General features: G+C 52.5%; 1 protein-coding gene across 3 annotated transcripts in view; it reads right to left on the minus strand.

Moving 5' to 3' along the window:
- Positions 1-10,595, minus strand: part of MNT (MAX network transcriptional repressor) — a 47,470-nt gene extending 36,875 nt beyond the window's left edge. For 2 of the 3 annotated variants that reach the window (XM_076354970.1, XM_076354969.1), the window contains exon 1: positions 8,342-8,423. In XM_076354970.1, the coding sequence (XP_076211085.1) occupies positions 8,342-8,414 (73 nt within the window). In that variant the 5' untranslated portion in view covers positions 8,415-8,423. Of the gene's footprint in view, positions 1-8,341; positions 8,424-10,533 lie in introns of those variants that run through there. The other variant, XM_076354971.1, reaches the window with a different exon arrangement.
- Between the last annotated feature and the right edge of the window lie 3,257 nt (positions 10,596-13,852).

Below are 13,852 nucleotides of genomic sequence, written 5' to 3' on the forward strand. Positions count from 1 at the left end.
CTGCTCATGCTAGTCAGCTCTCTTCTCAAGGAAATGAATGGAAATGTGCAGATTACCCTTCAGAATCCTATCTCTGAACTTGAAAAAGAAAAGGAGATAAGAATCCAAAGGCATCTGCCCATCAAAGCACACTACACGTGCACAGGAGTCGGAAGCTTTCCTCGGGTGCTTTCCTCAACCACCCGAATTGGCTGCACCAGGGCAGTTATCCCTGCCATCTCTGAATTCACACAGACATTGCTCTCAGTCACAGAGCAAGGCTCTTCCCAAAGTTAATGTCTAACTCACAGAGTCAGCGTGCCGGTACCCCGAGAGGAAGAGAAGGTTCTCGGAGCAGGCCACATCCTCCTCCAGCACACATTACAGCATCACTGCAATTCTGCCCACCTTCACAACAAAAGCCTTGAATCTACAGCATCCTCTGCCGATGGTCCAGGCACACACTAGGCGCGTGTTCCTCATCAAAAGTACTCGGTATGGCCTTTGTTCGCTCAGCTTCCTTCAAATTGACAAGAGCTCAATCTATGTCACACCTAAAACTACAGCACATCCTCACTAGCAAGATCCTGCCATTTGGCCATTGCAATTTTAATCAGAGAGAACAAAGCTAATCAAAACCGGAGTGACAGACTTGTTTGAATGCTTCAAGCTGTCAGCTGGTAGCAGGAGATTTTCCAGAGGGAGATACCTGCTCTGCCTGAGTGTCTGACAGTACCCAGATCATCAGCTGATCTACGTGAGGTGCTGCCGAGTCCTCTCAAACCTTCTCTTGTGGTGATGTGACTGCACTGATGTGAGGGGTCGACTGAACCAGGGAGTATTTTGTGCTGCAGTGAGAAAACCTGGTGTATTTTGAGCTGCATAAATACTCAGAGATTGGTCTGGAGACTTCATGAGCAAGGATGCACTTCTAACAAGCTAAATTGGTATATGAAGGAAACAGAGTCAAGAAACGGACCAAAATTTCATACAGTGGACATCGAATTCAGATGGTCCTGTTCATACCAGGCGATTTTGGAAAGGTCGGAGAGAGTGCTACAGAGGGAAAATGAGTTTGATCTCTTTCCCAGCATCTCTCACACCTCAGGCTCACTAGCCTAAGCAGAACCAGCTCCCATGTACCTTGCTGAGGTCACTCGGACAGTCTCTCTCTGTCCCTTGCCTCTTCTACATAGAAAAAATACAAACACACTGTCCAGGGACACTGGGAATCCCATTACCAGCAACAGCACTTAGGTACACTTCCTGGTAGCACTATCTGTGTTAGGCACCAGGCATAAGACGTGCTAACACATGGCACATCCATCACCTTCTGCAGGGTTATCACCACCATGTAGGCTCTCGTGAGTGACCACCGGATACACATCACGCTTCTTATGTAGAACCCTGAGCACAGAAACACAGAGGAAACAACTTTCTTTATCAGATGCTGCTATGAAAAAGACCAGAGGCCGAAGGAAGGACAGGGAAAGCCCAAGGGAATCTGTAACTAGTAAGTAGAGTGAATTGTACCATCTGCAATAAGACAGACACGATTTCAGTACGAAACACTCCTCATTCATCCCTATCCCATCCTCTACAATGCAACGCAGGCAGCTTCCAGTCGGGAGATGTTGTGATGTTCAGCAAGTCCGGGGCTTTCTATACTCCAACCTCCACATCCAGCTAGACAGGAGACGGGGAGACAGAAAGCTCAACTTTACTTCTTGCCTTATCAAGGTACAGCTTTAGGTAAGACACTTCACATCCCTGCACCTCAGCTCTTCCACCTGTGACCTTTCAGAAGCGCTGCAAAATTCAACTAAAGATTATAAAATGCTTTGATGTCCCTTGGTGAAACATACAATTTATCAGCAAGTGGAAGGGAATTTTGCTTTTCTTTTTTTGGCAAGGAAGACCTGCAAACTCTATATGCTGTATTTTGTATTTGTATTATTGTTCCCTTTCTAAGCATACCCATATGCCTGTATGTGTAGAGAAGACAGGAGGGGATGGAGATGGAAAATGAAGGACAACTTATGTGCAGTTTTACTGCTTCCTTCAGACTGCAGCTGCACGCGTGGATCTGCCCTGAACTGGAGCCCCCAGACCAGCACGCAGGGTGGGCAGCCAGCATGCTCCTCAGCACTACGTGTCTCAAATACCTGAAAAGGAACAAGTTAAAAACAAAGAAACCCTTTCACATATTGAATATGATTACACTGTGGGACTCACTGCCACAAGATACCACTGAAAGGATCAGAGCTCTCTTCAATTTAAAAAGGAAAAAAAAAAAGTTTTGATGTTTATATAGCTTTGTCAGGTTTCGGGAAGTTCAGTATTTTATAGACAAAATTCAACTGACGTGTCCCACCGTACAGAAAAAGGCATCAGCGGGGTTAAGGTAAGCAGATTCCCAACTTCCAGCCCTGCTGTTGACCTATGACGCAGTGCTGCTTCGCGAAACAATGACATAAAAAAGTTACTTTAGTGCATCAAGAGAGGTGAATTGTGCAGACAACATCAGATTTGGCAGGGGTCCTCTGCTGCAGCCAGTGTGACTCCCTCATCCTCCAACACCAGGCCTGATTGCCTACACCAGCTCTGCACTCATCATAAAGGAAAAAAAGGGAAAAAAGATAAAGGAAAAGGTGAGCACAACAGCTAGTCTAGCACTTGAGTAACAAGATAGGTTAGGATTACATGAGGCAATTATTTTCCAGAAGCCAACCTGCTGTCAGTTTATTCTGTGGTTTCATAGGCAGGCCTATGCAGACTCCAGAAAGTGAAGCTTGTGTTCATGTCTTGCAGAGCTATTTCCACCTGCCACCGTGGCACTGGCGTCCTCCGGGGCTGCAGCGTAGCTCTTGTGTACCTGGAAGCCTTTGAATAAAAGATAAACACCGCACTATTTGTCAGGAGGCACTTTAACTTCTCCTGAAAGCAATCCAGGAGGATGTGCTGCCTTGCAGCATGCAAACAGTGACTGAGGACACAGCCACATGCACCCAGAGACGCTCAGGACCTGCGTGCATCCTGAGCTGGCCAGACACAAGCCAGCTCTGGCCTAAAAGCCCTGTGGGGTTTCTGGAGATGTGTCTCAACATCATACTGATGAGACCTGTTGAGGGACACCAGAGGAGGACCACACCGGGCACAGCACCAAGCCGTTGCTGAAACACGGATGCCGGGCGTGAGCTGGTCCTCTTCCTCACCCATCAGCACTAGGTGGGTGGCACTACAGCCGAAGGAAATCTTTCTGGTCACCACACATCTTGTTATCAATTCCACACAATTAAGATCTGTGCAAAAATGGCAGTTAGATGAGACGGGAAAGGCCAGGACTATGCTTACTGTTCGGTCACCACCCTTGCTGGCAATGTTCAAAAAAATGAAAGGCTATAAACATAACTGAGCAGCATCAAGCAAAGCAGAGAGCGCAAGCTGAGTGGGTCGCAGACAAGTATCTATGGGAAAAACCCTAAGAAAACAAATATTAGTTACTTGCAATTATAAAAAAACTTGTTTTCTTAGATCATGAAACATTCTTGGATTAACCTAAATTCAAAGAAATCAGCCACCCTCTAATTCAAGTCAAATATCTCTGGAGTTTGCAAAAAACGGAAAAAGGATTCAGTTCGCGGGTTTGTGCATGTGTAAACTTGTTTACAGAAAAAAGTGTTATCAGCAGCAACATTATGAAGCATGAAAGCGCAGATGTGGATGAGACAAAAGCGCTTCAAAATCCTGACTCCCAAAACAATAAGAAACGCTGAAGTACGTGGCCAACATGGTGCATGTCCAGGGTGTGTCTGTTATTGTTTGCATTCCCATGGTGTTAATATTATAATAAGAAATGCATAACATCAACTATCCCCCTCGCCTCCCCCAAATCTGTTGTTTTTTTCCCCATAAATTAATGAGATCCAAATAAAATTATTACTAGTATCATCATTTACATAACATTTGTCATCACGTAGGAGAACGGGTCTGCTGAGCGTATAAACAGGAGTACGGATGATGAGCCAAACCACTGAAGTTTCATTTTCATTACATCTACATAAATCCATCACACGCATTTGTAAGAAACTACTTCCGAGTCACACAAGCCCAGCACAAAGCATGCAACAAATCCAAGCACGCTCACAGGACCAAACTGGGATGTGCAATGAGCACACAAGCAAAAGAGCCTCCAAAAAACACTATTTTAAGTCAGTAAACAGCAGAAGTGTTTATGTTGTGGAAGTGTCATCAAGAGCGAGGATTCTACAGATGTAAAAATCATTAGATGTATCTGGGTAGTTGTTTAATTAATAAGCATACAACTCCCTCTAACTTAGTCTGTTACTTGCATTTCATTTGCTCCCAGTTTACTTGGGAGATAACAACCAACCACTTGTGCTGCGGCCTTCGAATTCCAGCAAGTGTTTTAGCAAAGTCCGAACTCAGCTTTAATAACAAACGGCACCACGCAAGGATCCCCACAGCACCGAAGTCTTTTTCGCCCCCGAGGTCTCAGTCGCGACTGTACTACACTCTGTCAAGCTGTTACTCTTCTCGGTACAGCTCAAGCTGATGTATTTAGACTCTGCTTTTTTCAGCAATTTGAAATTATGTTCTCTGAAATATTAATACATATATAATATTCAACAGGCTTTTGGGTAAACATCTTGTAAACACAGTTCGAACCATATTGTAGGCAGTGCCTGATTACCTAGGGACACAAGAAGTGACACTGCTGTGTACAGGCTGACGGCAGGGCAGGCTCCACAGTAAAAGCCGCCCGGGTTTCCCCGTGGTGGGTCAGAGCCGCCCGCGGCAGGGCTTCACCCCAGCCACACAGGCAAACCCAAACAGTGCCACAAAGAACTCCCCAAAGCAATAAACATCCCTCAGAGAGCTGAAGGCACAGAACAAGACTTGCTCTGGTTATAAATTAAGAAAAGCAAAGCCTACATGGTTTAATTTTCCACTGGTGGAAGAGGCTGAAGGAGCAGGAAAAGCCACGTGCATACCTGCCGGAAAACGAAACAGACCAGAGCAAAGGCAGTGGTTACGGCCAGGTGTGTGCTCATGGAAACCAGCACCTCGGTGAATACAGCAGGACCTGACTCCAAAGTCGAGTGCTGCTTTATTTGCAGACCTGCGAAATGCGGCATGCGCTGCACGAGGCAGCACGTGGGTGGCCGGGGACACCACCACCCTGCCTGCGCCGCTGGCCTTCTCCTGGCGCTTCAGGGGTCTCCAGTGTCACACGTAGCACCATGCACTACGTGGAAGGAGAGGGTAGGTGTTGGGGTACGTGCTGGGATAGGTGCTGGGGTAGATGTCGATCTCACAGCTTTGCAGACACCACTTTCCTCCCTGAAGGGTGTGATTTCATTTCAGGTTAGTCCACGGAGCTCTCCCAGCAGTTGTACCCTGCACTACTCCCCAAAGCTTGAGATTATTCAAGCTGCACCCCAGCAACTATCAACCACAAAAAGAAGTACAAAGCAGTGACAAAAGCTGCTGGCCTGACCTCCCCGCGAGTCCAAGGCGGACTTGAAGATCCAGCTGCTGTCTGCAGAGGGAATCCTTCTGCATCTCCTCTTTTCAGAAAGCTCTCCTTCTCAGTTACGAGCCGCACACAGAGGCAGTCCTCCACCACCTCTGTCCTGCTGGGAAGCGGCCATGATGCTCTCCATGCAGGCAGAACAAGCGGCTATGCCCCACGTGCTGCGTTTTCGTGTGCAAGCACCGCAGCGCTCCACATCTCCAGGAATCCCCGTGAAGGGGACTAGCCGTACCTTAACTCTCTTCCCTCCCAAAGCCATTCTGCTGTCCTTTCTCCAAAACCTTTCTGGTTTTTCCTTCTATCAGTTTTCTTCCTCATAAAGACACGGTGGTGAACGTCTGGCTGAACGGAAGACTTTTTCCTCCTCTACTCCCAGGTTTGAAAAAGCAACAGCCTAAGTGTTTACGGTGTTTTACCATCTGGTTGGTAGGAGAGCCTGGACACCAGCTGGGCAGATCCACAAGGTATGACCACAGACATGCTCACCATCCTGTTAGCAGGGACTCCCGAGCAGGTTCCCGTCCTGCCCTCCCGCCCGAGGCCGAGCACTCTGTAGCACCGCTGTCATCTTTTGGCCCAGCAGCCTTAAATCAGTTTTATTTTAGATTTTCTAATGCTGTTCCCAAATTGCACCGATTTTAAGGCCAGACTGACCCCCCAGCATTACGCAGTGTAACTGTGGGTGTAATGCAGACCGTAAAGCTTCTCTGAACACACATCTGAAGGGGGAGGAGAGGAAGACAGCGAGGGAAGGAAGCCAATCTAAAACACTTCATTGTTGCCCAAACAGTCTTTCCCAGCTATTTCTCTGCTTGTGCTCTTCCCTGACATCTTCCTGTTACCCAAAGTTCAAGCGACGGGCTCCTCCCTCTCATGCCACACATCTTCCTGGTGCTCACGACTTCCCTGAAGTAGCCACGTTTGCACTGACGCTGCTGCTCCACCAGCCAGTTCAGCCCTGACATGTCTGTTGCAGCAGAAACGGTACTTGTGCGTATCACGGCAGAACACAAAGCACCCGATCACAACCGAGGGAGCGCTGCGCTGGGTGCTGTGCAACTCACCCAGGCAGGTCCTACCCGGAGCGGGCTTTGGTACAAAGCGGCATGTCTACGCACCCTTCTGTGCTGCTCCTGGTTAACTAGAAAACCCGCCCAATTTCTTTTTTTTTCGGTGCATTGCCTTGCCCACGCCCCTCTTCGAAATAATTTCTGCCTTCAGAGGTTACCCAACGTGATGCAGCTCCTGCCTTGCAGTTGCCACTTGTTCCTATGTATCCCACTTGTTGCATCCGTTTACAAAACGTTCTCATAATGTGGGGTAGCTGGATAATAATTAAAATCTTTCCCAGCAGCAGAAGATATAATAAACAACCCTGCTTAATACCCGTTCTCCAATGTTTAACCTCTGTTATACCCAGAGCACATTCGCCATCTGTGAGCCACAGAGCCGCAAATATTAACAGCCACTGAGCAGGTCTGACGAGAAAGGCGATGGAACTGTCACAGGCTTAAAACAGGCGCACGGAGCCCTGTCACCCACCCTGCTCGGGGCTGCAGGGGCAGCTCCCGCCCCGGCTGGGGTGCCGGCGCCAGGCCAGGAAAAGGGGACCACTGTAGTCCATAAATCCACGGTTTTGTTTCTTATTGAGGGAGCCTCTTGCCCCTGCATGCCCCCGAGCTGCCTTGCTTCCTAACATCTACTATCTCCCGCATGACTCATCACTGAAACAATGGGTTTGCAGCTACAGCCCGGCAGCGGCACACAAAGAGCTGCTCCCTCCCGCTCCTGCCGCAGGTACACGCTCCTGTCACTGAGCTAATGCTGCATCACGGCTCCATCGCCCCTTGCAGCACGCAGACGGAACGGCGCAGCGCGATCCGGCCTTCGCAGGGACGGTTCTTCATTAGCAATTGGCTGACAGCGCTGCCGCCGAGCCAAGGCGCTGCCGTACGACAGCCGGCCCCCCGGAGGCGCGAACGCGCTGCTCCCCCCGGAGGGGCAGGAGCCCGGGGCGGGGCCGGAGGGCGCCGGCAGCACCCACGCGCCGAGGGCCGGCCGGGGCAGGGCAGGCAGCGCCGCCGGGGGAGCCGCTACGGCCCGGCGGGAGGGGGCGGCCGCCGCGGGACTTCCCCAGCCCGGCCCCGCCGCGGGCGGGCGGGGGCCCCGCAGCCCCGCGCTCGGGCGCGCCCCGCGGAGCGAGCGAGGCCAGGGCGCGGCCGGGCGGGCCGGGGCTCCCCGGCGCGGGAGGCGGCCGCCGGCGGGGCGGGGCGGGGCGGGGCGGGGCGGGGCGGGGCTCCCCGCCGGGGCGGGCGCCGCTCCCCGCGCGCGGCGGGGCGGGGCCGCGCGCACGTGGTGGCGGGCGGCGCCTGGCGCGTCACGCGGCGCGGCCCCGCCCCCGCCCCGCCCGCCGCGCGGGGACACGCAGCGCGCGGCGGCGGCGCGCCCGCGGGAGGGGCGGGGGCGGCCGGCGCCCCCCGGCGCGGCCCGGGGAACCGGGGCTCGGGGCGCTCGGGGCCGCCCCGCCCCGCAGGGAGCCCCCCGCCGGGGTGGCGCCGCGCTCCTCCCCCCACCCACCGCCCCCCGCGCCCTGTCACTTCCCCGCGCGGCGGCAGCCGCCCGCCGCGGGCTTCCCTCCCTCCCCCCGCCCCCCCCCCCCCCCGCAGCCGCCGCCCCCGGCCGGGCCCCGGCGGCAGCGCCTCGCAACGGCAGCGCCGCGCCCCCGCCGGCGCCCCCCGAGGTGGCGGCGCGGCCGGCCGCGGGCTGTCAGGCGGCGGCCCCGGCGCGGCGCGGCCGGCCCCTTACCACGTGCGGTCTGCTGCTGCTGCGCCTGCCACTCCAGGAACCGCGCCGCCTCCAGCAGCGTCTCGATGCTCATGGCGCGGGCCCCGGCCGCCGCCGCCGCCGCCTCCCCGGTCGCGCGGGCCCGGCCGCAGGCGCCGCGCCGCCCCGCGGCTCGCCCCGACGGCAGCAGCGCTGGCGACAAGATGGCGGGCGGCAACAGAAACACAACAGGCGGGCGCTGGCGCGGCCCCGCTACTACGCGGCGGGCGGCGGCAAGACGCGGCGCGGAGCGCGGAGCGCCGCCCGGACGGGACGGGGCGGGACGGGACGGGGCGGCCGGCCCGGCCCGCCGTGACGCGGGGGCGGCCCGACAGCCCCGCCGGCCGCGCGGAGCGGCCGCGGCCGCCGGCTCGCCCCGGGGCGGGCGCTGGACGCGGGAGGGCGCCGGGCGCGGCCGCGGCCGGGCCGGGCCGGCGGCGCGGCGCTCCGGCCGCCGGGTTTTCCGGGCGACGCTCCCCCCGCAGTGCGCTCGCGGTCCATTACAATATGTCACCGCCGCGCGGGCCAATGGGCGCGGAGGACAACAAGGCATGGAGCACCTCCACATGGGCGCCCCGCGCCGCCGCCGCGCGCCTTAAAGGGGTCGCCGACCTGCCGGCCGCGCGGCGCTGCCGGGCCAAGGCGGCGGGCCCTGCCCGCGGGCCGCCGGCCCCCGCAGCCTCCCGCCGGCCGCACCCGGCTCCCGGCCGGCCGGCAGACGCCCCGAGGCCCGGGGGGCGGCCCGGCACCGGCCGGCAGCAGCGGTTCACCGAAAACTCGCTTTTCTAAGTAAGTTCCCGCAGGGCGCGCGGCTGCCGGAGCGGGGCCGTTAAGCCCGGCACAGCCCCACAGCGCCGGGGAGCGGAGCCACGCAAAGCTGCAGCGAGGCGGCGTGCCGCCGTCGCCCGCTCCGCCGCCGCACGCCGCGGGACCAGAACCGTGCGGCGTGGTGGGTGCCCTGGGTGTTGGTGCCAGCGCGCCTTGGCTGGGCGCCAGCGCAGGGCACGCGTGCGCGCCCACGCGCGCGAGAGGCGTGGGTGGCGCGTCTGTCTTGTATTCCCTACCTCCAGCGGAGGGGTTTCCCCAAGCACCCTAAAGTCAAGAAAATAAAATACATTTTTTTCAAATGCACACCCTTTATGGACTTGGCTAGCCGGTGTGGGATCTGTACTCCACCTGAAATACTACAGCTGCCATAAATAAAAGCTTGGATCACCAGCAGGCTAGGATCTGGGCACCATTTTTCTCGCAGCAGATCTTCTTCCAAGTTCTGTCCTCCGCGCTCTTCCAGCAGAACCGTCCCCGAGCTGTTCTCGGTCACAGGCGCTGTGGGTGCGCAGGACGAAGGGCTCTGGAGTGTCCGCCTCCCCCGCCCCGCGCCTGGTGGGGTGGCCGCGCGGAAGGGAAAAGCCAAGCCCTTTCTATTGAGCAAAAGCAAAGAAAGAGGGAGCCTTTTGAAAAGCCTCTACAGAAAGCCATCACATGTAGTACCTGGTCCTTTGGAAATACCTGACAGTGGAGCTGAAAGTGCTGCCTACAGTTAACGGTAGCTAACGTTTTCCTTTGAAAGGCCCTTTTTTTAGTAGCTTGCAAAGCTAAATTAAACTTTAATTACCCACACTGAAATTTTCCACGCTAAGTATCTGCCTCTGATTAACCTTTTTTGGGGGGCTGGGAAAAGATACTGAAGTACAGTAAAAAGAAACTGATTAGAAAAAGCAATGCTGCTCATGGAAGGAATGGGATTGGAAAAAAAAGATTTTCATGTGAGAATTTTCATTCTATTTTAAAAAATTAAGGAATTTACAGACCAAAAGCTACACTGAGGAATGGCCGCTGAAGGTGGGAAAAACAAGCTCTCGTGAGCTGGGCCGTACTGGTTTGTGGAGCTTGGGACTGGCTTCTGAAGGTGCGCCCGTTCCACCCCGCCTGCACCAGCCGGTCAGGACATTGTCTTGTCCTCCTCGCTCAGCGTGTGGCTGATGGCCTCACTTATTGTACGCTCATCAGATCTTCCTCTGCAGATGGAAGCGGTCATTTTCTCCTGGGCTTTGCCATGAACTCATCTCTGGGTTATCTGAACGCCTCACAACATTAATGAGTGTATCGTCATCGCTCGCAAGTGGAAGATGTAGGTAAGGAGTGTCTGTGAAAGCCTGGCTGAAGTAACTCACCTGGTACCATCAGGCAGTTGTAGCTAACGGAGGGATGTGCTTCATTTTTCAAGGAACTTTTCGGCTGCTTTTCAATCACCTGTCCTCTTTCTGCAAACCGCCTCAACCCGCTCCTCGCAACTTCTGCAGTAAATGAAAGCGTTTTAACAACACGAATGCCCTTCATCGCCCAGCCCTGAGTCTTTAGAGCGGACGTCCAGGCTGTCTACTGAACCCAGCAGGAGGCCTATATAAAAATAGTATGATTACTAATACAAGTAAGTCATACAATGCATATATCCTTAAGGAGCTCAGTAAAAGCTACTCCAGGGCAAACTTAATCTGACATTTCCTAAGTCCTTCCCTTTGTAACCTGGACATATTTAGACATATTTTGCATGTGTTCTATATGTTTGCATATATTACATCCAAAAATCAGGTTTGTCTGATCATAGCAGAGGAGCCAAGGATGGAATGGCACCTTGCAAACCAAAGCTGAGGAACACCAGCAGAGCTTTGGGTAGGACAGCCTGCAACTCGTGCAGCTTTTGCTGTGCGTATTGCAGGACTATCGGACTTCAGATGTTAGACTGGTCAATGTGGCACTTCAAAAAGCAGGGCGTTCAGACAACAAGGTAACGACAACAAAAAGGTGACAGACTGTCTATTTGAGAGGAACAAGGGTTGAAATCCACAGCTGGGACAAACATTTGTTGCAGTCTAAGTTGATGGCGTGGGCTGCAGTTTTGTACACCAGGTCTGTGTGTGTAAGTGCAGTAAACCACAGATTCTTTCTCCAACCACCTCTCTCTCGTCTTTCATACTGTCTGTAATCCTCCAAACCACACAGGTTTACAGAATGTTCTTCTAGATGGCCTCAATTTTAAGAAGGAATTGCTATTCTGCAATCAAACTTGCTTTACAAATAATACCTCTTAACCACAGGACTTGTGCCCTTGCAGAGAGCCACGGTACCTGCCTGTGGCTTTACAGCACAGCTCAGAGACCCGCTGCTGGCCCTGCACTCCTGCAAGTGCTACTAGCTCGCGGTTTTTAGCAGGTGAGAGAAAAAAACAAGACAACAGAAATGAATCGTTGGAGGAACTTATTGAAAATACAACAGGCCAGTGGTCTAAAGGAGTATACTTGTCAGAACACAGCTTTTAAAAGAAACATTTTCAATTGCATTTGAATAGTTTAGTCCTGTGCTGGGTTAACCGCTTCAGTAGGAGGCAAAACTTTCCTTCTGCCCATCTAGTAACATCTCTTGCCACACTTTAATCTCCAAGGAGAGTTCTTTATTCTGAAACCTTGAGCCCTCTGGGGCCTCGACTGCTATGCTAGCTCCTGACTTTGGCAGCTGAAAGTATAAATCAGTGCCATTAAACATTCATATCAGAGCGATGTTTCCTGATTAAATTCATTTATTGTGAGTTTTTGGACCCAACCGATGCAGCAGCTTGGGAACACATTCAAACTCCATCAACTGTGTATTCATCTACCTCTGGAGGATTATACCAAGAAAGGTTTTCGCTGAATCATTTGACCCTGTTACTAGGGTCGGCAATAAACCAGAACACTTAAATTATTTGGATTGACTTTGTGAACACTTAGGGAGAGTTTTTAAAACTTTGCATATGTGCTAAAAGTACAAAGAGGTCCAATGTCTACCCCGCTACAGCCCACACATGTGAAGAGCAGACGCTGGGCTATCTATACAACCCAGCCGAACACGGACTTTGGGGGCAGAGGACACCAAGAAGCAGAGCGGCTTGATCTGAAGTCAGAGCCGTCCTTCCCCTCAGGCCGCCCGGCCTCGTGGACTCCGCTCTGGGCTTACGCTGCTCTTCCTTATCTGGGCTACTCCTGACAACAACCCACGGGCAGGAATCACTCGCAGGCTGCAGCAGCCTTCCCAGGGAGAGAGGGCTCCTGCGGCTTCTGCTGCGCAGCTGGTGGCACTGCTGCTTCCTCGGGGGCGGCTCTGGGGCACTTCTGGAGCTACCCGCGTCCAGCCCTTCTCCGGGGGGGACAGGAGGGCTCCTCAGTTTCCATCCCTGGTTCTGAAACTTTCAGTCAAATCCTTTGACTAATGTTTTTTTCATCTTCTCCAAAGATGAGATGTAATTTACAAGATGAGAATTTAAAGCTTTTGTTTCCTTTACAAGCATATATAGGTTCAGAGGTGTGTCTTTTTATCTGTTTTGAGGGAACGCCGAGGGCATTTTAACTTCTTATCTGTTTATTATTTCCTATTTAGTCAGTCCTTTAGATAGTATTGGATGATATTCAGATGGTACAGATATTAATCTCTGCTATATTCTGGCTGTAGTAAGTTTAAAATCAATGGAGTTGAGCATGAATGAAATTGCTGCCATACACTATGAGCGGTGAATTTGGATAGTATCTTAAACATGAAGCTGGGTTGTGAAAAAAACGCTCAAGCGTTTTGAATAGCACAACAAATACAAAGTCTTACTGTACTCAGTAAAATGCATTTCTTTATTTTCAGGGTTATTGATGGCATTATGTAAAGTTTGAATGGGTTTAGATTTATTTAGATGTAATTATGATTGTGATAGTCATATATTGATAGTGCAGGGAAAACAAGCAGTGGTTATAGGTCCCATTATCTTTCCTTATATCCGCCCTTCCCAAAAACAAAAAAAAAAAGACAAGTTTTCAAAGGAGATGAAAAATTGCCATTTTGAGGATGACGCTATCTTACAATGCCACCTATGCACAAAATGCCACAAGGATCACCTGATATGCTAAACGTCATATTCTATACTAGGAATATGATGGATGTTTAAAAAAAAAAAATATTTAGCTGTGCAAATTTGGAAGAATAACTGCAATACTGCTGAAGACTCGACAATCTCCTTCCTGTTATTCTGCTTATTTCCTTTCCGCTTATGCAGCAAACAGCTTCTCCTTACACAAAACCATCCTCAGAACTTTTGCATCACGTGACCGTCAGTAAGTTTAGCTTTTTGGCAATATTCATCACTAAGACTTTCCCCACCGGTTCAGAAATTACTCACATTCATTTCCTGGTGGGAGGTGCCTGGAGCAGGAGGTGGTTTGAGGCTCGTGAGGAGCAGCTGTTGGGTGTTTACACTGTTGGCACGAGGATGTTCTTTAAAACTTGTGCTACAGCTCTGGAGAAACCACATCGCCTGCACACTGGAGCTGGGGAGCAGCCTGGTCTCCACATCTCTGTCCGACGCTCTCACCCCTGGCCCTAACTGCTCATCTGCCGGTGGTGGACAAGCCCGCTGTGTAGCAGTGTCCGGTGTGCATGCGCCACTTACCTGTTTTCCTATTTTCTTCTCATCAG

Source organism: Aptenodytes patagonicus, chromosome 17, assembly GCF_965638725.1.
Source record: "Aptenodytes patagonicus chromosome 17, bAptPat1.pri.cur, whole genome shotgun sequence".
NCBI lineage: Eukaryota > Metazoa > Chordata > Aves > Sphenisciformes > Spheniscidae > Aptenodytes > Aptenodytes patagonicus.